This window comes from Cryptotermes secundus, unplaced genomic scaffold, assembly GCF_002891405.2.
Source record: "Cryptotermes secundus unplaced genomic scaffold, Csec_1.0 scaffold1415, whole genome shotgun sequence".
Lineage (NCBI taxonomy): Eukaryota > Metazoa > Arthropoda > Insecta > Blattodea > Kalotermitidae > Cryptotermes > Cryptotermes secundus.
In genome coordinates, this window is record NW_019744143.1 from 181,630 (window position 1) to 209,236 (window position 27,607).

A 27,607-nucleotide genomic window follows, 5' to 3' on the forward strand; every position below is an offset into this window, starting at 1 on the left:
TCAAGGCAGCCGTATGTGATACTGTTGTGACTAATACGTTTGTGCCTCCTTCTGCATATGTCACGCATTCAACAGTTAGTATTGCTGGAAAGTGTTCACAATGGCAGTTTACTTGCGGGGACGGAGCTTGCATTGATGGCAGACTCCGCTGCGACACATATGTCAATTGTCCCAACGATGATTCTGATGAAAAATTTTGTCGTAAGTTACATGACCTCAAGCCATATGTACGGGCATAATCAGTGTTTTTACTAGTGTAGACATGATAAGAGACCATTTCAGTGTGTTTTCTAACTGTGATGATGTTATTAACATTGCACCAGTAATGTCTAATTGATGGAAACATGATGTTAGCACAAAAAGTTACCATTTAAATATTCCTGTAGATAGAGGCAGATGGATAGATATGGGTATATCTTATAGATTGTACCAGGTGGAATATGTAACAAATTACGTACAGTAGTTGTCATTCAGAAAATTTGTCAAAATCTGATGGAATTACAGTAGCATGTCCCCAAAACAAAATATCCTGCAGTAGGTAAACATGTATTGTTACACTATCATTAAATTCTTCTGTCAGATCTTCAGATCTGTATCACTTTTTAAACATGATGACAAGCAGCATAGATTTTGCACAGTATTTTAAGGTAAATAACATGCCCATATTCTGCAAATAAAATGTGTCACCCCTTGTAGGTACTGAAAGACTCCTCCTGCTCCCTCATATTTATTAAACTTTACTGAAGATCTGTTTCTATAGTAGAGGTGAGTGGCGTTTTTTATGTACCTCAGAAACGAGTTCATACAATTCATGTTTCAATAAATAGCCTCCTCCTCCTCCTCCTTGTCGTCATTCTGCTGCCACTGCCACTGCAGCCCCATCCCATTGACAAAACCAAATAGCTGTAGTTATACTCCAATGGGTTGTCCACTGATTGAGGTTAGCTCTTTCTAATGGATCCAACAGAGTAAGTGACTGCAACCCCTCACCTGAGGACAGAAACAGATACAGTTTATGAAACATTGTGTTCTTTAGAGTACGAGATGATGGACAAAATCCAAACCCCAGTAATCTGGTGTTATACACCATTCTCAGAACCCGTTAGAATTAAAGCTATGTGTAATACATTCCTCAGTCATTGCCATATATTTACTTCAGCTAAGACATGTTGAGAAATTGTGTTACATATTTTTACACTTGATTTTATATGTTGAATGCTGTGATGGGTGCATTCTTTTTTCTATCTTAAGTACCATTGGAAAGATGGTGTGAACTTTTGGGGGCTTCTTCCTCCTTCCTTTGGTTAGGCAACGTGAGTGTGTGTTAAAAGGGAATGTCATTAATTGGTAAGATATTTAAACAACGTTATGTCTCAGTACTTTCTAAATAAGTTTTTGTAGTTTTTAAATCTGCCAGTTACAAATTAATTTTTAGTTAAATTTTATAATGTGAACATTTGTCACAATTGGCAATACTGGTTGCCCAAATAATTAGGCACACAGAGAGTATAACTGAAACATATTTGCAATTATGGTCGAGAATTTAGTAGTGAATGTAATACATATATGATACTGTTGGGTATGAGATAACCTGAAATGGCTTCTAAAATCAGTTCTCTCTGTAGTTATTCGTTTCCATGTGATTTAGTCTCCTGTGTCTTTGTCATCACATTTCACTTTGAGATGTTATTAAAGTGGCCATTGTTGTATAGTGTTGCTACTATTTACTTCAGGTGTGTCATTGCTTGAAACTTGAAAATATGAAATATTCATTTTTCAATGGCATGACAAATCCAGTGCACTGTTTTCTGAAATTACCTTTTGTTGCAATATAATGTGGGTAGTAAGTATAATGAGATTTTTCTGCACAGATTGTTAAAAGAATGAATTTCAGTTATAATGCTTAGTGCATGAAGTATGTGGCTAGAAAAGCAAGAAATATATCAAAAATCCTAAAATATAGACTTCCTTCTTTGTTATTAGACTTTACTTACATTTCCTGGTTGTGTGGAAACAAAATTCTATGTGTGTAGGAGAGTGTTTCTAGGAGATACTTCTGTTCCTTCATGATGTGCTTAGAGGCTTCTCATGTTTAATAACCAGCAGACTCTCTGACCAAAAATACAACTAATGTATTCTGTCTTTATAAACCGTTTTTGCACCAACCATAGCCCATTCATTTGAGAGTGAAATTATCTTACTTTCAATTATTGCGGGTTGTAAGTAGCTGTCTAGGCAGGATAGAATGTCAGACGTTTCTGAATTTTCTGTGCATACATATTAATTTGATTTTCTCATGCAGGTGTATTATTTTTGCCATCAAGTAAAACACTTCTCTGAACTTCCAAATACCATGTTTTACAAGAAGGTCAATAGTAGCTACACTATGCACATTTTAACCACTCAGTAATTAGCTTGTCCCAGCTAATCTGCCCACTCAATGTGTTGTTCCGTCCATCTGCTACTGTGTTTGTTTTGCTGCATTCTCTGTGTTGTGTTTGACTGCTAACTTTCTGCTTGGCTAATGTTATTCTCAGTGTAATACATTCTATAGCAGTAGAATTTGTGAACCTGACAGTTTTGGAAAATTTTGTAACATGAATGGTGGTGCTCATAATTTGTTCTCCAGATTTTATTTTATTTCATTTTGTGTGGTACAAAGTATTTATGATTATTGGTCTGGTTTTAGTGCTCCAGATTTTATTTTATTTCATTTTGTGTGGTACAAAGTATTTATGATTATTGGTCTGGTTTTAGTGCCCTCATTGAATGATGTAAATGCATATGAAGTAGGTCATCTGTGAGTCAGTCCAGTCATATACATCAACTTCAATATATATTTCAGTTCTACACTAAATATTGACAGTCAACCATTCTATCTGATATAACCCCGAATTTTGTGCTGAAGTCATCCTAGGTGATCAGCAGTGTTGGTATTATATCAAAACCAACGTTTCAGGGATCTCCTACTTCTGTCTTCATCATCAGGATTGAAGTGGCGAATGACTTTTCATAACACATATTTTTCAAGCAGCACAATTTCTTTTGTATTGAATTTTTCAAAAATTTCCCTGCATATGAACACACATTGTGTGACAATGTTTGTGGCTTAGTGGGGTTTAATTTCAAACATTTTTACTTATAATTTATATTGAGATTTTGACAGATTTTAATGTGCTGACCCTCCCTCTCGAATACTGAAAAATGGCCTTTGGAATGGTGTCCATCGATCTTGTATGGATGTGTGCCTTAGTGGCATTTAAACTGCTGGATATATTTTGCTCATATTCAGTATTTAAGAGTTTGATTGTTATAGGTTGGTATCTGGTGAATATGAATATTCTGGCTTCAGAAAGAAGGGTCCTTTATATTGGCTTGAAAAAAACAATATGACTTTTTTTCTCAGAAACTACTGAAATGATTTTTGTCAAACTTAAGTAATTTATGGAGACCATCTCCCGAAATAAAACTGCATAGATGGTATCTAAAGTAGTATAATGATAGGCACCCAGGGGGTCGAAACACAAAGTACTAATTTTTTTGAGACTGGCTTTACTAGTTGGATTGATTTCATTGTTTGTTATTCAGTCATTAAGGGAGGAACATAGACTGAGGGCGTTTGAGAGCAGGGTGTTGAGAATATTTGGACCGAAGAGAGATGAAGTGACAGGAGGTTGGAGAAAGCTGCATAATGAGGAGTTTCATAACTTGTACTCTTCTCCAAGTACAATTAGAATCAACAAGTCAAGTAGGATGAGGTTGGCATGTCATGTAGCATGAATGGGGGAGACAAGGAATGCATATATGATATTGGTGGGAAAGCCAGGAGGAAAGGGACCACTGGGAAGACTAAGGCATAGGTGGGTGGACTATATTACAATGGATCTTAGAGAGATAGGATGGGCTGGTATGTATTGGATTGATCTGGCTCAGCATAGGGACCAGTGGAGGGCTCTTGTGAACATGGTAATGAACCTTCGGGTTCCATAAAATGCTGGGAAATTCTTGAGTAGCTGCAGAATTGGCAGCTCCTCAAGAAGGGCTCAGCTCCATGAGTAAGTAAGTAAGTAAGTGAGTAAGTTTGTTATTCAATAACCAGTAGTGGTCTGTCAGGTAAGAGTAGTCAATTTTCTTCCAAGGTAACATTTTTTTTTTTTGCTTAGTGCGGGGGAGTCCAACTGGGTCCACTCAGCATGGCGACTACTGATTATCCTATTGTACCTGTTCTGGGTGATTATGATGATGGAGAATTTAGTGGAATGAAGATTGGCAGGGGAAACCGAAGTACTCGGAGAATACCCGCCCCAGTGCCACTTTGTCCACGAGAAATCCCACTTGGCCAGACCCGGGATCGAACCCGGGCCGCTGCGGTGAGACGTCAGCGACTAACCGCTTGAGCTATGGCACGTCCTCTTCCAAGGTGACATAGTCAAGGTCATTTGTATTCGAGTAAATATTGGCAGTGTCTTTGCACTGGTTTTCTTGGTATGATTGATGTCTGTGTTTGTGTGTGTGACAGAATATGAGATAATGTAATTTAAGATTTGTTTTGGTCAAGATCTGTACTTCAAAGACCTTTGACAGCAGTTTGGTTTGTGAGTCCTTTCAGTGCTGTAGATTTTGGGCTGGGACATAGGAACTGAACATAAGACTTATGAAGGCTGCAAGATTTGAAAGAGAACTACCCCAGTAGCAGTAACCACAATAATGAAAACAGTGTCAGCAGTGTCAGTAACAGGAGTCTATTAGAATGCTTGCCATCAGCAATGGCCTGTTACAGGAAGAAAGTAAAACACATAGTAAATACAAAGAAATATGAAAGAAATAAAAAGGAATATCATATTAATTGAAATCATTATTTATTTGCATACTTACTGAACAGCGCGTAGTGTAAGCATAAGAAGACAAAGAAAACCAAAAACACACAGCACACAAACAAACTTGAAAGAAGGCAACTTGTATGATTTAGACATCTTTAAATATTCAGTAAGTGCAGTAATGCCAGTGATTATGCAGTGAGGCAAAAAGTGTGTATATACGTAGGTAAGCCAATAAGTAAGTTACAAATGGATATAGAACTTAAACAAATAAGAATAATGATTTAAAAAATCCTTTTACTTCTCAACATAATCTCCCTGTACACTGAGGCACTTTTCTCATCGTTTCACAAGCCCCTGAAAACCAGCAGCATAAAATTCTTTGGGCTGCTGTAGGAACTAGGCAGTGACTGGAATCACGAAGGTATACTGCTCACCGCATTCCAGCCTCAAGGACAAACTCTAAATGCCGACTCCTACTGTAACATCCTCAGGAAACTTCGTAAGGCCATTCAAAGGAAGTGACCAGGACTCCTCACCAAAGGCGTGTTGCTCTTACGTAACAAAGCGCGTCCCCATACTGCCAACAAGACAAATGAGATGCTGCGAAATTTCAAGTGGGAAGTCCTTGAGCATCCTCCATATAGCCTTGTCCTTGCTCCAAGCGACTTCTGTTTGTTCGGCCCTCTTTCGGCTGAACATTTCTCAACGATGAAGCTGTAGGAAGGGAAGTTACCGCCCGATTCCGACAACAGCCCAAAAATGTTATGTTGCTGGTTTTGAGGGGCTTGACGGGACAAGTGCTTCATTGTACAGGGAGATTATGTTGAGAAATAAAAGCAATTTTCAAATCAGTACTCATATTTGTTTAAGTTCTATATCCATTTGTAACTTACTTATTGACTTACCCTCGTATAAGCATTTTGAATAGAGGTGGTATTTCAGTAAGTAAGAAATTACCACTATTTAATGCAGGGCCTGGTCATCCAGGTTGGCTGTTGATTGCAAAGCTCACGACCTTGCTCTGTAAAAGAAATACTGTTGTGAAATCCATAGACGTGAAAACCAGATCATTTCTGGCAGATTTTTCTAAGGAAGCCTGTGGCTCAGAAAGGACTGTTTTGCCAGTGTGATGATATGATGACTTGTAAATAAAATTAAAGGAAACATTTTTGCTATTAGATATATTAAAAGCAGTGTTAGCAGCTGAAGTGCATCTAGCAAAGGAAAGTTTTTATTTAAAGAGCAGAGAATGAACAAAGAAAAGGTCTAGGATAGAAGGATATAAATTAGAACCACCATGAACTTAAATAAGGAGTGGTGCACTGCAATTATAAACTTAAGTTGAATGCATTCCAGTTTGTTGGCGTCAGTAGAGGTAATAAAATTCCAAACAACAGAGACTTACTGAAGCTTAGAGCTAAGGTAAAGTATTATACTGTATACAGATATTCAGTGGATGAGAGCTACGAGGCTATTCTGCAAAGTAGGCCCAACATGTTAATACAGTGCCAGTTGTGATGCACAGCTTCCTATAATTATGTATAATTAGCTTGAAGTGGGGGTCATTGCTGACTTTCGATATGTAGAATGAAGGGCATGATATTCAAGTTACGCTAAGATGAGGGTTTTCTGTTAGTGAGCAGTTTTTTATTGAGTTGTAGTTTTGATTAGGGAAAGGATTTGGTGTTAAAATCATAGCTGGGGCATATTCAGCTTCTCAGTGAGTTTCAGGTAGTGAATAAGTGCCCACACTGAGTTTTGAAGAGGATGCTTTACTGACATATAAATGTGGCTCTGAATTTAGCTCTGTGATCTTGTTTATAATGAGAACCAACATTATCATCAGGATCATCATCATTTTTGTGATTATCATTATTAATTGCTTCAGTTTGTGTATGGAACACAGGGCCTCATCTGCCACTGTTTGATGCATGGTTATAGGTGGGCAGAGAAGAAAAGGCAGCTTTTAAAATGAATATTATGAAAATGGTTTGTGGGTTTTTGTCTCAGGTTCTTGTTAATTGTCAAGATTTTGTTGTAGCGATGTTCAGCTTTTGGGTTCTCATACAGTAAAATAAGTTGGTTGATTAATTGATTACTTTCATAACAAATTGTTGTGTATAAATAAGTAGTTTAATAATGCAGCAGTGTGGATAATATATAATTTAGTTGACCATTGTCTTCATGTAACTCTATGATGAAGCCAAGTATGTGAATCTTTGTAGTTGTTCCTTAGACTTTATGTCTGTGTTATTTATTATTAGGAAAATGGAAGCACATTAGATGAAAAAAGTAGACCATATTGTTTCAGTGCATGTGTGTAGCACAGTGGTGCAGTTGGTCATGTTGTTTGAAGATATGGGTTGTGTTTGATGAATGTGTTGGTTCTTGCAGCATGTAAAGAGGATGAGTTTACATGTGCAAACAAGTACTGTATCCCGAAGAGCAACAGGTGCGACGGTTTTAACAACTGCCAAGACGGCAGTGACGAGCAGAGCTGCCGTATGCATCCATAATTGAATATGTTATGTAACATACTAACACCAGCTCTCAGAGAGAAAGGTTGCATTTTCTTGTCTGTAATGCAAAACCTATTTATACCCAACTGCTTTATGCCTAAACTGATAGGTATGATATGCTTTTATTGAAAACCGTTTTAACGTGAAACATTTTTAAAGTGTTGGCATAAATGAAATTTGAAGAATCATTTTGCATGGTTTAGGCTTTTACGAGCTTTACGGCAGTGCATATGAAAATTAGAATCTTGTGGAATATTACGCTGTGTGAGGAAGCACAAATCTTAAAAATGTTGGAAATTGTCCTTCAGACTAAATAGAATCATATCCCAGAAGATGATATTTCACCATATAGCAGCTTGTACATTTGCTTGTGGCTGCTGCTGTTGAAATCTGGGAATGACAAGTCAGTTACGGGTGTGAATGGGTAGTGCATTAACATGCTAACTAAATTCCTAAATTGCATGGCTTCTGACACCTGCTAAAGAGGGGGTATTTATAATTTTGAAGCACCTGCAGTTGTGTTTGAACAGAACTGTTAAAATATGTCTGCCTCTTTCTGTGAACTACAATGCAGCTACAGGCTTGAATGCATGGTATACTCTTCCATGTCTAGGGCTCCATTGAAGAGAATGTGGGGCAATTACTAGTGTCTGACAACATTTTCTGTGAAAGTTGCAAACTTCAGTGTGATTTTCAGACATCCATTACTTGCTATTGCCATTGGTACAGAGAAACCCATTTGGTCATAAATGAATAGTAGAATGGTCACCATCAGCTAGTTTGACCCTTAATTCGCATCCCTCTCTTTTCATTGGAGGGTAGTACATGTAAGTTATATAGCTCGTCTGCCTACTGTTGACTGTACATAAAGTAAAGGAAATCATTCTTAAAATGGAATAAATAATGTAGGACATTGGAATAACATTCCAGCACAAGATTGGTGTGTAATTCGTACATGTTGAGTAAATTTCTCCCAAAAGAAACGTTATTTGTAGGAAGTTTGTTGAAAGTTATGTGGTCACCATTATTTATGGAATGGTGAGCAGGTTTTGATGAAACTTGTTATGTGAAGTAATATACAGGGCGTTCCCCAGGAGGAAAGGTTAGTATTCTGGGAAGTCACAGCATCTGCTGTTCGAAGCAAAAAATACAAACATATATACATGTGTCCTATTCCGAACGGTTTCCGAGCTAGAGCTATGGATGTTACTGCCTGCATAAAGAAATGTCAGGATACACTCAAGTAAGCAACACACCATGTCCTCACACGAGTTGTAAGAAGTGCTTTCATTGATGTTGACAGTGCAATTTTCGAAAATGTATTATACTAGGTACCAACTTTGTCACTTGAACTATTAATACCCGTATTAGAAACAATACATAATATCTCTTGTTAACAATTTTGGAAATATAGTGAAATAGCTCTATCTTGGAAACCATTCTGAACATGTCACCTCCTAGAATATTGACATTTCCTCCCGAGACACTCTGTATACACTTAAAACTTGTCAGAGGACATATTTTTTTGAGCCACATTGGTTCATCCGTGCTTGAGATCTGTTGATGGCACTCCTACTGTGTCTGCTGCACATTAAAATTGACTGGTTTTGTCAAGAGTAGTGTGTCTTCAGTTATTGTTCATCTGAACGATACCACAAAGACTTTCTGAAAACACGCAAGTCAGATATACAAACATGTGGAACCCCCCCCCCATATTGAAGCTTTCTTTATAACATTTACCTGTACTGAAACTGGAGTAAGGTAGTGGGGTGGTAAAACAGGTAACTTATTTTTTTTTGTGCTCATGAAATGTAGTTTGTAGAGATTTAATGATTTTCCCAGTTTATCAGTAATGATGTTTAAATTTTCCCTGGAAAGTTGTTTAAAGGTTCATATTGCTACTTTATTTTAAATTACAGATATTAGTATACTTATATGTTTGTATTTCCTTATCTTCAGTTTATTTACTTTTCATTTAAATTTGTGTTCAGAATTCAAAGACTCGGTCCCCAGTAAATTTAGAACAACTTATTGATCCCGAGTCATCAAAATATGTATTCACATTTGTCTTATCTGCCCCTTCTGGCCCCTGTGTGCTCAGTAAGGCCCAGAAGTTCTTTTCTGAAGTGGCAGCTCCCTGCAAGAAGTGTTGTGCCATTCTCAGTGGTTGTTAGTCAATGTAAGAAATTTCATTTGATCATTCAACCTCCAGCTAGTGCTCAGGTCAAGAAAACGTGGATCTATGCAACCACTCCCCCAAACACCTACATGGCAAAATAATTACCTAAGAGTAGGGACAACTTTACTTTTTACCTTTATAGAGTCTGCAGTGCTTCATCTGTCCACATCTTGGTTTGCTTGTAATGTTTTGGGTCAACCCCCTCTGTTTAATCAACCTAATAGTTCTAACAGTCCCTCATCACACATTAGATATACTTTTCCTTATTTTCTGTGGCTTCATTGGAGTAATAAGTAGTATTTACAGTGTCTGGAAAAAATTAAATCTATTGCAATCTTAAAATAGTAATTTGTAAGTTTCAGTTTTACAGACAAATACGTTTTCAAAAAGTATGCACACTCCAGATTGATAGTAAAATTAAGTGATTTTCATTACATTTTGAATAGATAATCTTTTTAGAATGTGTGTTTCGAAGTTTGTTGGTTGCATTTTTTAAAACTAAAATCATATTGATTTAGTGGTATATACAAGAACATTTTCTTTGTGAAATAATTTTAGAAATGTAGGTTCTGGCCTACAGAGAAGCTAGGTTTCTCAGTAAAATTGCATCAGATTCTTTTATGTTGTTGGACCATTGTTTTAAATCCTTAGCCATTCCAAGATATTCAATTACTTTATGAACTATTTCAGAGGAGTGTGAACACAACGAGTTTCAGTGTCGTGATAAGACTTGTATCAGTGTAGCCAGGAGATGTGATCGTCATTACGACTGTCCAGATGGCTCAGATGAAGTGAACTGCAGGGGTAAGATACAAGTCCAGTGGCACACTGGGCTGCTCTATCCAATACCTAACCTCCATGTATTCGTGTAGGCTCCAAGAGGTTTGAGGAATATGGGAGAATTGAGCTTTACTGTTACTGTTTGTTTCCTTCTTTTCTTTTTGGGGATCTTCCTAAAGGTCATCTTCCTCTGGATTGAAAGTTTGAAAGTTCTTTCAGGATTCCAACAGAGCTCATGATCTTCATTCAGTTTCTTCCAGATTTTGGTGAAAGCGTTTTTATGCACACACACATTTGTTCACCTTCGTTCTTAGAGTTCAAATGTCTCTCTTCAAACATACGAGTATAAGAATTTTTGTTACAGAGTTTTGGTCTTGTTGATTGTGTCCTTCTGAAGATGGTCAATTTGACCGAAATGCATTAAGGAAAATGAAATAGTGAAATAGAACTTTTATAAATCAATCAGACTGGACTGTGCTATGGGTCATTTTGTACTTTTGGTCTTTTGACATATTAACATTTACTTACATATCTGATGCTTATAATCATTAGAGGTTGCAATTTCATCTTTGTCCTTACTTGTGTCTTTACCTACTGCTCTCAAATTAACTACTCTTGCTAGACTACTACTATTTATTTATGCATAGAATTGCTCTAATATTTTTCTGTGCATGTATTAAATGGCAGTCAAAAAGAACACAGTGTGGGGCAGACAAATGGAAGGTGTTCACTATTATGTAGTTTAGATCTTTACAGACTAAATAGCCATATTATTGGTGCTATTGTTTGGGAGGTGCTGCTGCTGGAAAAGTTATCATGCTTGAAGGAAATATACACATGTACTGGATAAAAATGTGTGTGTAAAAGCCTTGTGCTTATTATGATTGTGCAACTGCTGTAGAAAAAAGGTGCCTTAAAACATTCATACACACTTTCCACCGCCATGAAATATTTTGTGTTGGTAGTAGGATGTAATAACATCCCAGCTTTCAGTTTATTAGGTCCATCAGTACAATTTGTTTTATTATATCTTCTTTAAGTTTCCAGGAAGATGGAAACCACACACATTCAACACATGGATTTCAATGGCCATCAATAATAATCTGTAGCCACTACAGCCCATAGTGAACTTTGACCTCAGTTTTACAGTTGCGTACCATATTGTCGCTATTTAAGAGTGACAGTAAACGGGGTTTGGATTCGTGAATGAATGGATTTATTGACCACTTATAAACACAACTCAGAACCACAAGCAGTTCCATTGCCACTAATGTCCAAAATTCACAAATCACCACACAACCTGCTAAGCCTTTTTCCAGCCTGATGTGTCTTCATCAGCCGATCCCTGGTAACGGCTTCTAACAGTGGATATTCTTTAGCTTCACAACCTCCCATGCAGAACTCACTTTCAACTAAGTTTGTCCGTTGCTTATAACATCTCAGCACTGACAACATTGAAAGACCCAGTTTATAGCAGTAACTATTGTTGCATGCATATTCATTGCAGCGGGAATGTGTTTATCAAGCCGTTGCCCAGTAATGGTCGTTGTTTATAGAGTCACCGCTTAGTAGTGGGTCTGTACGCCACATTATAGACAGTTGTTAGGGCTCTGGGGTGGGGGATCAGCCTGTTGCAGGGCCACTACCTACACATGACAAGGCATGCACAGAATAAACACAGACCAACATCCATGCCTTGAATGGGATTTGAACCGAAGACTCAAGTGTTTGAGCAGGCAGCGACAGTTCATACCCTAAGAGTGTGCAGCCACTGTGATTGGCACACTGTAATGGCCATGAACCCAACGATATGTTATTGAATGCTCTGTGATGCACTGCAGTATGTAAATACACGCAACTCTTCTTCATTTAGTGGGACCTCAAATTACGGTTCACAGTGCTGTAAGGGTTTTGGTGTTGGTACATACTGTAGATGGTGCCAGTTTATATCAGCAGTGACCTAGCTTTTGTGTCACCTTTTTGTCCCTACACTGAAGTGTACTTATTTCATGCCTGGCTGCCTACTTTAATGCTGGTATTTCTCAAGCTGTAAGACCCATAATAACGACAGAAATTTCTATGAATCACTGTCTGCACTCTGTTTGTAAATGAAGGGGGCTCTATTGCTGTGATTGTAACATAAAGAATTTTGGAAATATGAAGAGAACAGTAGTAAGTTCTTACTGGAATTCTTCTGTTCCACACATGGCCATATGTCTTAAGTTCCAATGCACTGTTCTTGAAATGTAGGATTGAACATAAAAATTTTGATTTTATGACAGTGCTTAGAACAGTATTTCTGTCCTTTAGAAGTAACTGCTTGTCGAGAAGACCAGTTCCGTTGCAATGATGGGGTGTGCTTGAATATTAACCAGAGGTGCAACTTCATTCAGGAGTGTGTGACTGGAGAAGATGAGAAAGGGTGCAGTAAGTGAAGTCCTATTTAGTGATACATAATTTCAGGGGAGTAATTGTGTAATATTTTATCTCATAAATGCAGTGTAATATATTTTCATTTTTTTGCCATAATGCTTTTTTTGTGATACTAAATTGCATATCTGAACCACAACCTCCAGAAAATGAATGTGTCTGATTTTCAGGATCATGAGGGCTTACCACCTTTTTTTAAATGGATTTGCTGCTTCATAATGGTTGTGAAACTTGGAAGGAACATACACAGTTCAAGGTTTTTGGATTAGCAACTGCACAAACTACACTGCAGTTTTTTTTTTAATATTGCATAGTGGTTTATTCCAGTGTGGAGTAAAACACTAGATTTTAATGTAGTTTTTGTGCCTGCTAACCTGGTAGCTTGAACAATGAACATAAACAGGATGGAAACTTGTATGAACAACATGCTGATGAGATTATTGCTAAGATAGAAACGTGATGTAATGAGTGGGGAAGAATTGTATGAAGCGTTTGCAGGTTAAACTTTTCAGTTGTTGACACTGTACTTGTATAGTCTGAGGTACTGCAATGTTGTTAAATAAATACAAAGAAATCGAAGATTTTGGTTGCAGATCCTCAGGCGAAGAAAACACTTGGGAGATGTCAGTATTGCAAGATAATATTAAATTGGATCTAAGGGAATAGATTTTGAGGATGTAAAATGGTTATTAGTAGCAGATGCAATGATGGGTTTTTGTGTGTAAAACTGTAGGTTACATGGAATTGGGAATTACTTGACCAGCTGAATGAATAACTATTGGCTGTTGGAAGAAGGCTTGTGTCTTGGTTCAAGTCAGTCATTTCTGCAGGGAATGTTCTTTGAGCCACTGTTAGTTTCTGTCCTGGATGATGCATTGTTATGTGAGTTCCATATTGTGGAATTTGGGGTTGTGACACCAGACTGGAGTATTTGAAGACCAAGACCAAAGTGTAGATGTTCACCTGAAGAGCCCAATATGGTTGTTCACGTCTGTGAAAATCTTAGATCATACAGAGTTGAGTTATTTTTAATTAATTTCGTTTCTTTACAGCGCGTTGTACCCCGTCTGAGTTCCGCTGTAAAGATGGAAGCTGTGTGGATCTCTCAGCACGTTGTAATGATCACAGGGACTGCAGTGACGGAAGCGATGAGGAGGATTGTGGTATGAATCAGAGACTGTTTCCAGTCTTTTACTTAGTCTGTATAACTGGGAGCTGTAGCATGGCAGTGCAAACTGATGAAAGCTTTGAACAATGTTTGCAAGGTTTGCTCTAACTTAGTTTGCTGTGAGGGCCTTCAGACCAGACTTACAGCCAGAACTGATCCTGGGAAATGTGTGGAATTTTAAAGTATGTATAACCATACATTTTGCATGCTTTCACAAACATCATTGCTACTGGAAAACTATTCAGTGTCGTGACTAGTGGTTTGTAATGAAGGGAATGATGTCCATATTAATGCAACTTTCAACTTTCAACTTTTAACTTTCAACTTTATTTTCATCCATAACTGAAGTGAATCTAGAGAGGACAGTTATTATGAAAACTTATCTTAAAAGAAAAGTAGATGTTGCAAAACAAAAGGTTAATTCAGGAAAGTAGTAGGTTTCCTTGTCTCTTAAAAATGTCTCAAATGTCTGTAGTTACATTACATGGACATTTTTATTATCGCCATTATAGTATCCAAAATTCCTGCTGAAACTCTTCACAGATTTTTTTTACATCATGTTTTTGAAGCATTTTTACATTTATAAGCAGCTGATAATAATTCTATACAAAATGGCTGTTCGTTGTTTTGCAACTGTTTTGCTAGTCATGTCAACTTTCTTTATAAATAAATTTACAGAAGGCTTTATTAGTAAGCTATTAAAAAGCTGAGCTGCTGGTTAATATTTCTGGCCCGAGTACCTTTGATTGCCCATGGTTAAGAACCATACATAATTCTTGTTTTCCTCTTAAATGCTTTCATCTGAATTGGAGTTTTAGAGAATGAATAATTGGTTTCTGTATACAAATATTCACCCATATGGAACTCTTACCTGAAAATACTCGTGTAGCACCAGAGGGTCATGTCATTAAATGATCCAGAAGTGAAAAGTGAATTAATGTGAGAGAGCGTGTGTAATAGTATAAATTCGATACTAAACATAGCAGAATATAATGCATGATATTGTATTTAACCTGTTGTGTTCTTCTTACAGCATAAGACAGTATTATTCTCTTGTAACCTACTGTAACACTACTTCCTCGTAGTTCTCTCACGAGCATGCAAATCTGCATGTGTGGCTTCTTATTGTAATGCACGGATGGGTTATTCCCGTTGGCGAGTACACAAATCTCAAGGTGGACGCATGCTCAATCTAATTGTGGAGTTAATTTGCCAGTGGTGCTGTCAATATGGGCTAACCAGCATACATTTTGAGTTTCGTTGTGATGGACATCCCAGCTGCAAGGATCGCTGGCATGAGGTGAACTGTACAGGTACTAATAATGGAGGCTTTCAATACTAGTTTCTCGAATGACAGTGAAATGTGGTGAAATGCATAGCATTTGGACAGTAGCAAAAGGAAATATGTAACTTTTCATTGTCGCCTAATTCTGATAACCGAAAGGTTTAAACCTGTAATGTGATATACCACCATTGAACACAATCGTGAGCCACTTTGATCCTGCTTGTACCCTCCCAGCCTGTTTTTCTATGGTCAGTCATAATATTTTCATCGAATTTCCTTCAAATAATTGTGCAAGTGGCTGGCCTCCAGAAGATTTTCTCACCCAGATTCTGTATTCATTGTTTGTGTCCCCCATCCAGGCAAACAGTCCAACTGATGACAACTTCATATACTTTGTTACTGTGATATAACTAAGTGCCTTGTGTAAGTCAATCATGTCTTTGTTGTATAAAATGCCGACTTAACTCTGTCTTTTTTATATTCATATCTTTACTTTGCCTGCAGGCTGTAAAACTATGCAGAAGTACTGGTTCAATAATCTTGTTTTATAAAGTAGTCAGGACGATAACAGTTTCTGAAGTGAATAATAGCAATCATTTCCTGAATTCATGTGCATTTTCAAATTCTGGCACCCCATCCAATCAAGAGAGCCTCTTAATCCATGGAACATTTTTCTTTCAGGTTCTTACTGTGCCAGCTTCTGATTCGTGATTCTCCTCTGTCCCATCTTCATCTAATTTGATCTGATTACAAAATTGCCTCTGTTTTTTCAACATTTCCATCATCTGATCCTGTTTTGATCTTGTATGTCTTTTCTCTGGATCATCCTTGCCATTGCGTGTTTAGTAGATCTTCATTGCATCATTTTTGTTTTCGTGTAACCAAACCTTTCGTTCCTACCAATCTCATTCAATTAACACATTCTTAATTCTGCTTTTGTCTACAATATTGTTGAGTTTTATATGTATGTCTGCTAGTTTACCCTCAGTGCTGATGGAGCATTCATATCTAGAGCCTGCATGCTGTTTCTGCATTGGTGGCTGCTACTGCCTTGCAGAGTGAAGTTTGTTTGAATTGATTGGTGGAAAAGTGTGTCAGACTGTGGTGGCTGGCTTGATGTTCATGTATGGCATTGTAAAATTGCGTTTCATCTCTTGGTGCAGTGTGTGGAGCATGTAGCTGTGATGTGTAATATGTTGTGAATGCTGGTAAATTAAAGACTGGGGGCAACACATGGGCTATACACTGAAGTGCCAAAAGTCATGGGATAGCTCCTAGTATCGTGTAGGACTCACCTTTAGCACGGTGAAGTGCAGCAACTCGACGTGGCATCGATTCCACAAGTGGACAGAAGACCTCTGGAGAGATGTTGAGCCATGCCATCTGGATAGCTGCCCACAGCTCCCTGGTATTTGTAGGTGCGAATGGACCTCTCCAGCATGTCCCATAAATGCTCAATTGGGTTCATGTTGGACAAACGTGGCCACGCCATTCGTAGGAACTCTCCAGAATGCTCCTCGAACCGATTCTGGACAACTCCGGCCCAGTGACACGGTGCACTGTCCTGCTGGAATATCCCATCGTTGTGGGGGTACATGAAATCTGTGAAGGGCTGCAAATTGTCACCAAGCAGTGTAACGTAGAGGTCACCGCCAATGACATGTTTAGGTGGACGAGCGGACCCAACTCATGCCATGTGAACACATCCCACACCACTATGGAACCACCACCAGCCTGCACGGTGCCTTGTTGACAACTGGGGTCCATGGCCTCATGGGTCTGCCCCACACCTGAACTCTACCATCTGCCCGAAACAACTGGTACCGTGACTCATCCGACCACGCCACATGTTGCCAATCCTCCAGGGTCCAATTAGTGACGTCACAAGCCCAGGTGAGGTGCTGTGTCCGGTGTCGTGGTGTTAACAGGGGCACTATGGTCAGTCTTCTGCTCCCATATCCCATGGAAGCTAAAGAACGCTGCACTGACCTGCTGTATATGTGTCTGGTACCTCCCGCATTGAATGTGGATGTGATTTTAGCCAGTGTCGCTTGTCTGTTACCATGGACAATTCTAGCTAGACACCTCTGGTCACGATCGTCATGATCATTAAGCACCTGTGGTTGGCCACTGTGCTTTCCATGGTGGGTGGAAATGCCTTCCACAGGGCATTCCCGGTACACACGTGACACCGTAGATCAAAGAATGTTGAATGACCGCACAACTTTGGAAATTGAATGTCCGATCCGCCTGGCACCCACTATCATGCCCCGTTCAAACTGTGATAATTCACGTCAGCTTGCCATGACCAGACTTGCCGGTGTTCAACCTGACTCACGAGAGAACACCTCACAAGTGATACTGCTCTGGGCATTCCCAAGCCATCAAGGGACAGTGGCGCCACTTAAAAATAAATTTACATACTGCTATCCCATGACTTTTGGCACTTGAGTGTATATTGCAATGACTAAGTACAAATGCAATAGTCTTGTCTGATGTATTGTGGGTAAGCCATGTTATTTCCAATGTTTGTTCTTGATTTTGCATGCTGAGGAACATTCATTGAGGCTCTCTGTTGTGTTTAATCAGTAGGGCCTGCATCTTTGTGTGCTAAAAATACTTAAAATATGCGCTAAAAAGCGGGAAAATATGCACAAAAAATAAAGCAATATGCACTTAAGAAACAGGTCACTTTATTCAGACTCACCTATTTACATGTATCATTCACTGCAGAAAGTAGCATCACAATAGGCAACTAGAAGTCTTTCAGTGTTTTCTGGAGACAAACTACATCTATTGTCCGTCAAAATGAGTTTATAGGCTGAGACTGATCTTTGTACATCAACTGGCGTGATTGGACAGTATTTATACACTGGCGCCGAAGGTTTGGAACATTCATCTGGTAGAGATACCCTAATTCCACTCAAGTACTGACTAATTGACTGAATCTTTTTTAGTCCTGGGTTCGAATTCAACACCATTTCTAACTTGCATTTAATCTTGTCTCTAATTTCGCCTAGTGCGAAATTCAGTGAACAAGTTGCCTTCTGAACGAGTTCAGGTGAGTAATGAAGGAGTGCACCACAAGATTCTAAGCTCTCAATGGCTTTTGAAAGTGTAGAAAAATGTGCATGGATAAAATTCACATATTGATAAACAGTATCACTTCCAAACATCACTTTTGCTTCACGGACACATGCATACTTATCTTCAAGTTTTGTAACCACTTCTTTTATTTGATCGAAATTCTCCTGATAAAATGAAACTGCGGATAACCATGTCCCCCACCTAGTTAGGACAGGTTGAGGTGGCAGAGGAACCTGAGGTAGGCAATCTTTGTAGAACTGGACACAAGCTGGTGCTTTCCGAAACAGTTTTTTTTTCCCACTTGCAATTAAATCGTTAATAGCTGGAAACTGTGCGCATATTTTTTCTGCAGTACGGTGTAATCCGTGAGCTAAACAGGTTATGTGTATAAGATTTGGATAAAATACTTGTAAGGCCTTTGCTGCTTTCATCATATAGGAAGCTCCATCTGTGAGTAATACTGGCACCTTACAACAGTTATTCTCAATTTCAGATGGCCTTAGTAGTCACAAAGAATCATTTACAAATCTTGCTATTGTGCTATGGTTGGTTTTCTCTAGTAGTTTGCAAGCAAGAAGATGAGGGTTGCCGGGTTCTTCTTACCAACTACGAAATTTGTTATTCATCTGCCACATAAATCGGTTGTCTCATCCTTAGTTATCCTTAATTGCTCTTACCTTAAGAATATGCAATAATGACCAAAACCCCTCAAAATATGCATTTGCATATGCGGATATGCATTTTAAAAAAATCCGGGCCATATTAATCAGGAATAAAATGCGATATTCCTTAGGTTGATTGATTGATTGGCTATTTTACAGTCTATAGTAAGCTGCTGAGGTTATATGTTAATGACTAAGATAAGGTAGGATGATTCTGAATAAAATGAATTGCAGTGGAAAGTGGTCAGGGCCAGTTCTATAGTACTGTACATTTTAGGAATTTGCAGGGAAATTAAAAAAGACCATGAAAATTCTGTTCAACATTACGATTACTGGTCCTTGGGAACCTTGTGAATATACAAGGGTTGGATAAAAAGTAGTGGCAACACTGCTGTAACATGAAAGATGTGCGTCAGGTGGCACTAGCGCCATCTGTAGCTGATAGCAGAAGTTCAGTTGAAGTAGTGCAGTGAGTGGCTCTGCTTGTGTTTCATTGGGTTGCAATGTGCATTGTCTTGAAGTGCAGGAGCCCAGTTCAAGCACCCTAATAACATGTTTACAAAAGAAGAACAATGCTCCTGGATAAAAATTGAAGTTGCATGAGGTCGTAGTGCACAAAACTGTTATCAGGGACTGTGAGAAGCATGTGATGATGCTGCTTTGCCATATCACACAATGGCATGATGGGTGACATTGTTCCGTGAAAGGAGGGATGCCGTTCAAGACGACCCCATGTTGACAACCACACAGTTCAGCTTCTTGCTTCTTTGCTGGATGTCAATTTTCGATGGGCAGTGTGGGAGTTTGCTGCTGAGGTAGGCGTATATCACAAAACCACGCTCCACATTCTGCACGATATTCTTGGATACCACAAAATTGCAGTGCGTTTGGTACCCCACACAATGTCCAAGGTGCGATAATGACCACGTTATGCAGTTGCACAGGACTTGTTGGACCGGTACCAGAGGGAAGGCGATGACTTCCTTGGAAGTATCGTCACTTTGAACAAAACTTGGGCTCGCTCATATGAACTGCACTTGAAGCTACAATCAAATGAATGGAAGCATCCTGGTTCTCCTCATCCAAAGAAAGTGGACTCTACGCAGAGTAGTGTGAAGGCGATGTTCATTGTGACATATGACATTGATGGAGTGATGCTGCACCACACTGTACCTCAATGACAGACAGTAAACTCTGCCTACTACTGCAAATTCCCGTTTAATCATCTTCATCCAGCACTCAGGAGAAAGTGACGACACTTGCTGGCAGTGAATTCCATCATCCTTCATGACAATGCAAGGGCTCATACTGCGGACGCTGTCCTCCTTTGCTGCTGGTGATGGGAGATACTGCAACATCTGCCATACCCGATATGAGTCCATGCAATTATGATCTCTTTGCCAAAATGAAAGAACCAGTGCGAGGGACGCATTACAACACAAGAGAGGAGATTATTCATGCTGTAGGGCGGTCACTGCTGGACATAAACTGAAGTGGGTGCGCTGATGGTGTACGCCTTCCACAAATTTGGCAGACGGTGGTACACATGGGGGGCGATTATATTGAAGGAATGTAAGTGTGTTTACCTCAGGTAATAAAGTCATTTCAGAACTATAGAGGTGTTGCCACTACTTTTTATCCAACGTATGTAAGTCAGTTATTTTAATGCTGTATCTTCTTTGAGATTAAAATTCCACATTCATAGGTGAAACATGTCATCACCAAGATTCGATTTCACTTTAAAGGAGTGTATTGGTTGTGTTCATTAGTAAGAATGTGAGGGACATTGTTGTTCAGTTGTGAATTTAATTACATATTAAAAGTTTTTTTTTAGTTTCCAAAACGTGACATGCTATGCATTAAACAATATTTTTGTGTAAATAGAAAGAACAAAATCATAATGAAGTGCTAGCAAGCAAATTCTGTTGACATTGGTGACAGAACCCCACTGATTTCATGCTACTTTACATTTACAAATTATTATGTTCCTGGATGTTCTGGTAACAATGTAACTTACATGTTGAGGTTATCAGAAACTATAAGTGAATAATTGTACAATTTGGCAATTATTTCTGTGAGTAATTTTGACAAGTATCTACTCTCAATTGCATAAAATTCGCACACTGTGATGTCATAGTTTTCACAAACACGTATGTTTGTAATTGTAACCTCAGTAAAGTTTGACAGAAATTTGTAGATACATTTTTTATCTACGTATATTCAGAATTTTTGATGTTTAGGACCAGTGTTTTGTTAAGTTACCATCATCAGATGGAAAGATTAAATATAGATGTTTTGCACCCACTTGTTGTTACTTTGTGTTATACAAAAGGATGTCTTAATCACAGGAGCACATTTTTCAAAGATTTGTTGCCATACAGCATTATGTGACATTCGAACCTCAAAGTTTGCTTCACTATTATGGTTATGATTTTAATGATAGAAAACCTGAAAATGTTCAAAGGTGATGTGGTCTCTGTTGCCATTAGACCCAGAAAGCCACCAAGTGTTGAAGCTAAAGATAACAGAGAAATTCAGTGCATCCCACACAGTCCATAGCAAAGGATAACAGAGAAATTCAGTGCATCCCATACAGTCCATTTTTTTGTTTGTTTTCCTCACATGTCATTTGTTGGCTGTGCACAACCAGACTCCCTTAAATTTTCTGTTGCGTAGAGATAATTTCATCATGCATTTATATAATCTTATTTTAAATTGACCTTGGCATCTCAAGCTAGAGTCCATTAGTAGATTTCTGCTGCTGTTGTCTTGGACACAAAACTGGGGATTGGCAGCTCTAATGTCATTGCTGCATGACAATTTTGATGGCACACTGCATGGGGAATGTGTTTAAATGATTATAGTGTGGAGAGGTCAACAGGTCATTTTCATGGAGTTGCGTTTTGGCCTCTCAACATGTCCATGGCACTAGGATTCATGGCATTCAAACCAGGCCTTGAAGCAGATTGGAATGTGTGGGCAGATAAATTACAGAGGAAATTGAATTGCACGATGACAGACATGTGGAGGCAGGTGTGGAAATGAAAATATAGAAATTGCTGGTTATTTGCATGCATGTTTTGTTTCAAGTTTTTATAACATTGTAACATATTCAGCATGCAACAGAATGATATTCATTGCTTATAGTATTTGTAGATTTTCCATTGTACAGACACATTGAAAAGTACATTGTTTTGAAATCCTGAATTTCCATTACTTGAGTCCAACATTATTTATTGTTTATCCACATGGTACATTTTCATGTATTTGTAGGCATTTATTTGTTCCATGCCAAGTAGTCCATTTAACAATAGTTGTATGGTGGTGCATGAACCTTTCCAGAGAATATGAAATATTGATTCAAATCCATTTAAACAATAAGTGTGATTCTTTTATTATATCATGTTATAGTAGAGGTCAGGCTAAAGAAATTTCCCCATCCATGAAAAATGTACATTGGACGGAAAGACTTTCATATCCCTGACAGTGTGATTTCAGCAGTGGAGAGACATCCATGTACATGTGTATACAAAGCACTGAGAAAGATATTTGGAATGGTAGTCAAAGCTCTCAGTTTCAGTATCTCTGTTGGTTTGGACAGTTCTGCAGCTATGGAACTTGTTTGCTATTTTCTTTCTGTATAAGTAAGTAGGTATTTTCTTTGCAAAATAAGAGGAAATGCATAGCAGAATTCATAAAGCAGTTAATAGGGGCATGCCAGAAATGTATTAATTTTGAACTAATTGAGAATAATTCTAATCTTGAGGAATAGTTCTGATGGTATTGTCTCATTCACAGAAGTTTTGGGGTTGCAGTGCAATCAGTAAAAAAGTCCATGCTTGATGTCACAAATTTGTTGGGGAATTTAATTTCTTCCAAGTATGAAACTCTTTTATATCTTATAGGTTGCGATTTTTGGAGAGACTGACACATAATGAAAAACACGTGATGCAACCAGGTTACAGATTTGGTTCCGATTACCAAATGAATTAGGGTTTGCTGCTGTACATATTGCTTTTGTATGCGAGTGTGTGTGTGTGTATATATGTATATATATGTCTGTGACGTCTATTCATGTAGGAGCTTTGGTGGCACCTTGCCCAGCCTCTGACTTTACTTGTCTGGATGGTTCGTGTGTGCCATTGGCACGTCGGTGTGATGGTAAAAGTGATTGTCCCAATGGTGCTGATGAACAAAACTGTGGTACGTTTTTTTCAAGCAGTACTTGCAATTTATTATGATCATTTGGGTCTTTTTTTTTGTGATTATTATCATTATTACAGTCAATAAAAACCCCACTGACTACAGTCAGTGTTATTTAGTTTAATGCTTTCGTCACTCCATGTTATAAGTGTCACTCTCATCAACTGTTACCAGAGTCAACTCATAACTAACGTAAGAAATCAATATAGAAAATATCTGATTCCCTGTAAAATAATGACTGTTAACTATATTGTGGATTTCAGCATTTGATCATGAACTATGAAAAAGAAAGCAGTAACATGCTGGGTCTGAACTCCTCACAATGACGACAGTGGCAACAGTGACTATGACTATGACGAGCACCATCTTCAGAATTGTAATGCCATGAAGCCTGGTGGAATTTCGGTGATGTTTTGGCAGAATGTGCTTGCTTTCCTCTTCTTGGTTCTTTGCTTGGCTCACTGTTTGACCCTGAAGATGGATGCAGTACATTCCTTTGAAATGCGAGTGAACTTTATTGGGCCACATGGCGTTACATTCCAGAAGATGCTATACGAAACAGCATTATTATAACCTACATTTTACTGGTCATATAGTGCATGAAGTATTTATGTTAGTATGTCAGTTTTGGCCTGAAAATTAGGAACTTAGTGGTAAGCTCAGTACATCAAACTCCAAATGATTGTGCCAGTTGATATATTGAAGCATACTAGTTAAAGAAAGCAGTCTTTTGGCACCGTGTATATGTGGTGTTAACCGACGTTTCGGAGGAACGTATCGCCTCCATCTTCAGGGTAGAAGAAAAAATATATAAGAAATCTGCAAGCAAAGAGACCGTGAGAACCGGTAAAAGTCTGCTATATTTTTTCTTCTACCCTGAAGATGGAGGCGATACGTTCCTCCGAAACGTCGGTTAACACCACATATACACGGTGCCAAATCCCAGAAGACTGCTTTCTTTATAGTCACCGCCGTGAAAGCCTCAAATCTTACATACTAGTTAAACTTTCAGTTATCACACAGCTGTCAAACCTGATGTCATCTGCCTTTATATGTAAGGAAATTGTAGCAACACATGTTCAGGGCTTCTTAATGGCAGTGATGGGCACTTCATGAAGTTTGATCTTGGCTTCCCCCCCTCCCCCCACACACTTTTTTCAGTTGAAAGAAAAACTTTATATCAATCCAAATTATATTTCTAGCAACAAATGCAAAAGGATAAGAACAGATTGAAAAACAGTTAACTTAAAAATTGTCTTCATGTAAAGTTAATTTTCAGAACACAGTAGAAGTATGATAAGCCCGACATTGCAGTTGGGGAGGATTTTGTACAACCTTTCTGTGCCTACTGTCCAAATATGTGTGAGTCAGGCTTAAAGTATAACTAGTCATTACTAGGGACCGGATTTTTATGCCTTAATAATCCCTTAAATATGTATGCAATTATGCATGAAAAACTTCTGAAATATGCACTAATGCACATAAAAATTTATACCAAATATTAAAATTGATTTTACATTGTTTTAAGACCAACAAATCAATATTTAAGTTCATTTTATGTAATCACTGAATGATTCACTTGCAATAAAAAGCTATCCTTAAATACAAATCATGCAACAAAGCCAACATATATCATTACAAATTTAAAAAACCAATGGTACTCACATTAAGCTCTCTGAACTTTCAACTTCTCTTCTGTTGCAGTTCACAATTACTAAATGTTTTAGGTTTTCCACAGTAAGTCGCCTCCTATTCTCTTGTAAGGATGTACTTATAGCGGGAAAAACTTTTTTCCACCTCACAGGAACTTAGGGGCGCATGTACAAAAGCCGCTATTTGCTCCACTGTTAGTGATTTCTTACTTGGCAGTTCAGTACATTTACTGGCTAAAATTTCTTCAATTTCACAAATTTGTACATATCCTGGATTTTTTGAAAGAATGCTGTGTACTTTTTCCTTTACTACTTCACAAACTCTTCCAGGAACCGAATTCAATTTGGAAACAGTGGTTTTGAATACGAAGAAGTATTGCTATTGCTTGCCTCCTGCGAGGAAATGGCGGATGGAAGATGAGAGAAGTGAGCAGATATACAGGAAAGATTAGTTTCTAGTTCTGCGTTTTTTAGTACATCTTGGGCAATTTGAATTGATGCTGCACTTTTGGGATCAAATGTATTCACAACATTCCTAACTGTTTCTAAATGTTCGGTATAATAACTCACTGCACACAGCCACGTGCCCCAGTGCGTTAAAATTAGTTCTGGCAGAAGTGGAATGCTCGGTGCTACTGCTTTAAAGGCTTCTTTTCTGTATGGCGCTTTAACAGATACCTTCTTCACAGAAGACACCAACTTGTCAACAAGCGGAAAATTTGCACAGATTGTTTCTGCAACACGTTGCCACCCATGGGCAAGGCAAGTCAAATGTGTCATATTTGGAAATATAACTTTAAGAGCAGTACCGGCTTTCATCATATAACTTGCGGCATCAGTCACAAAGAGCAAGCAGTACGCGCTCATACCGAATGCCATTCGGCCATAGCAAATTCATGGAATTGATAAAAAATTCGGAAACTGCGGAGCTATTTGTGGTTTCAAATTGCTCTACCGCAAGAAGATATGGGGTAGACGGTTCATTCTTATTAAGGGACCCAACTATACATTTGGCAATAAACCGTCCCTCACAATCTTGTGTTTCGTCGATTGATACCCACACAAAATTATCTTGAATCTTATTTCTAATGCTTTCAATTGTAAGATCGTAACACTACTTCAAGTAATTTTTGTGCACAGTAGATTCATCTGAGACTTTGCACTGTGTATACTTCTCTGTGTAGTTTCTCAGAGTAGGATTGGTTGGTTTCCAGAGCAGGATATCTGCCGCTAAAAAGGCCTTGCCTAAATCAAAGGAAAACTGTGAAAAACTATTGTTAGAAAATTCACTAAGCAATTTTTGAACAGGAGCACTTTTCGTGGATTTAATTTTAATACTATCTATATATTAGTATATATTATATATAAGTGATGCCTGAAGCAGCGTCATCAGCAGCGACTTGAAGCACAGAGCAAATGATGCTCGAGATGGTTCAAGTTCGTATAGCAACAGGTGTGACCAGAGTGGTTTGAACGGCTGTTGTACTGCGATGTGGAAAGCAAATGGAAAAACTACCACATTATCACTTTTCCTGGATAGTCTCTTTCCAAAAACGGAGATACCATGTATGTGAGAGGGGTGGATATAAGTGACCAGAAGACGAAGAAGATATAAGAAGATGCTGGATGATCTTGGGGCAAAAGAGGATATTTTTATTTGAAGGAGAAAGCTCTAGATCACATTAAGTGGAGGAACTGTTTTGGAAGAGACTGTGGACCTATCGTCTAATAGATTACTGATGAATGAATGAATGAATGAATGAATATTAGTTTTCAAATGCTGAAGCACTTGAAAGCGTTTTTCACAACCAACTGTTCTCTCACACTCTCGGTAGTAAAGAATTTCGTTATCCATTATCTGCAATAGTTGTAAAGACTTTAGATTTTACAGCCAGTTGTATATTATTTATATTGTATGTATATATTTTAACTTTTAGAGCATGTAGTGTAATAGTGTCTTCTAAATGCATTGATGTAAAGGTGTCCTTCTGAAGTTGGTCTCTGAAGACTGAAACATGTAAGGGCATGAATAATTAAAATAAGAAAATCTTAACCAGTCACACTGGATGGAACTACTTAACTTTTTCAAAATGTATGCAGCTCACTTTTGTAGTTGGTTGCTTTGTCAGTGGAAGGATATCTGATATGAGTACTCCATGTTATGTGTGAGTTTCATGAAGTGGATTCCATTTTAATGTGCTCAGTTAATTTAGACCAGCTTCAGTTAATATCACTCACTCTGATATGAATTGCTTGCTGGTTGGTCAAGAGTGGCAGGGAGAAGGGATAGTATTTTCTTGGTGTCAGAGGAAGAATGAGAGGGGGAAAGGAAAATTTGGCCTAGCATGTGTTTGATTTATTTGACTTCACCCACTGCAATTCTTTGGCGCACAATTAGGCTTAAAAATCAAAGAGCATCTGTATGAAAATACTGAACTGATAAATGGAAAGTCATGTATCTTTAGACCGATCAGTCTGCCCAGAAGATGGTTGTGAGCCCTCCGAAGAATAGAGGTGGTGTTCTCATATGTAAACTGAAGCACTTATTTGTGCCCATATTTTAAAATGCGTTTTTGAAAGTTGGCTGTGTATTGATACATTTTTCAACTAGCTTGACTTGCATTGCTGAAAATTCTCATATTAAGAACACTGAACAATATCAAAATTTAATCTAGCACCTTATGCTATAAAAATCATCATCAAAATAAATTATTATTATTCTTGTCGTTACTATATTTTATTTATTTTGCTTTGAACTTAGCTGTTATCTGTATGTCCATTTATATCAAGTGTTCAAAATTATGTTCTATATTTGAAATGGG

At 38.1% G+C, this 27,607-nt stretch overlaps 1 protein-coding gene across 1 annotated transcript in view; it reads left to right on the plus strand.

Annotated features, from left to right (window-relative positions):
- Nucleotides 1-27,607, plus strand: part of LOC111874594 (basement membrane-specific heparan sulfate proteoglycan core protein) — a gene marked incomplete in the record, with an annotated part of 357,246 nt that overhangs the window by 135,172 nt on the left and 194,467 nt on the right. Inside the window, 7 exon segments of the mRNA XM_033755519.1 lie at nt 76-201; nt 7,215-7,322; nt 10,209-10,322; nt 12,609-12,725; nt 13,781-13,891; nt 14,982-15,209; nt 23,011-23,133. Coding sequence (XP_033611410.1) covers nt 76-201; nt 7,215-7,322; nt 10,209-10,322; nt 12,609-12,725; nt 13,781-13,891; nt 14,982-15,209; nt 23,011-23,133 — 927 coding nt within the window.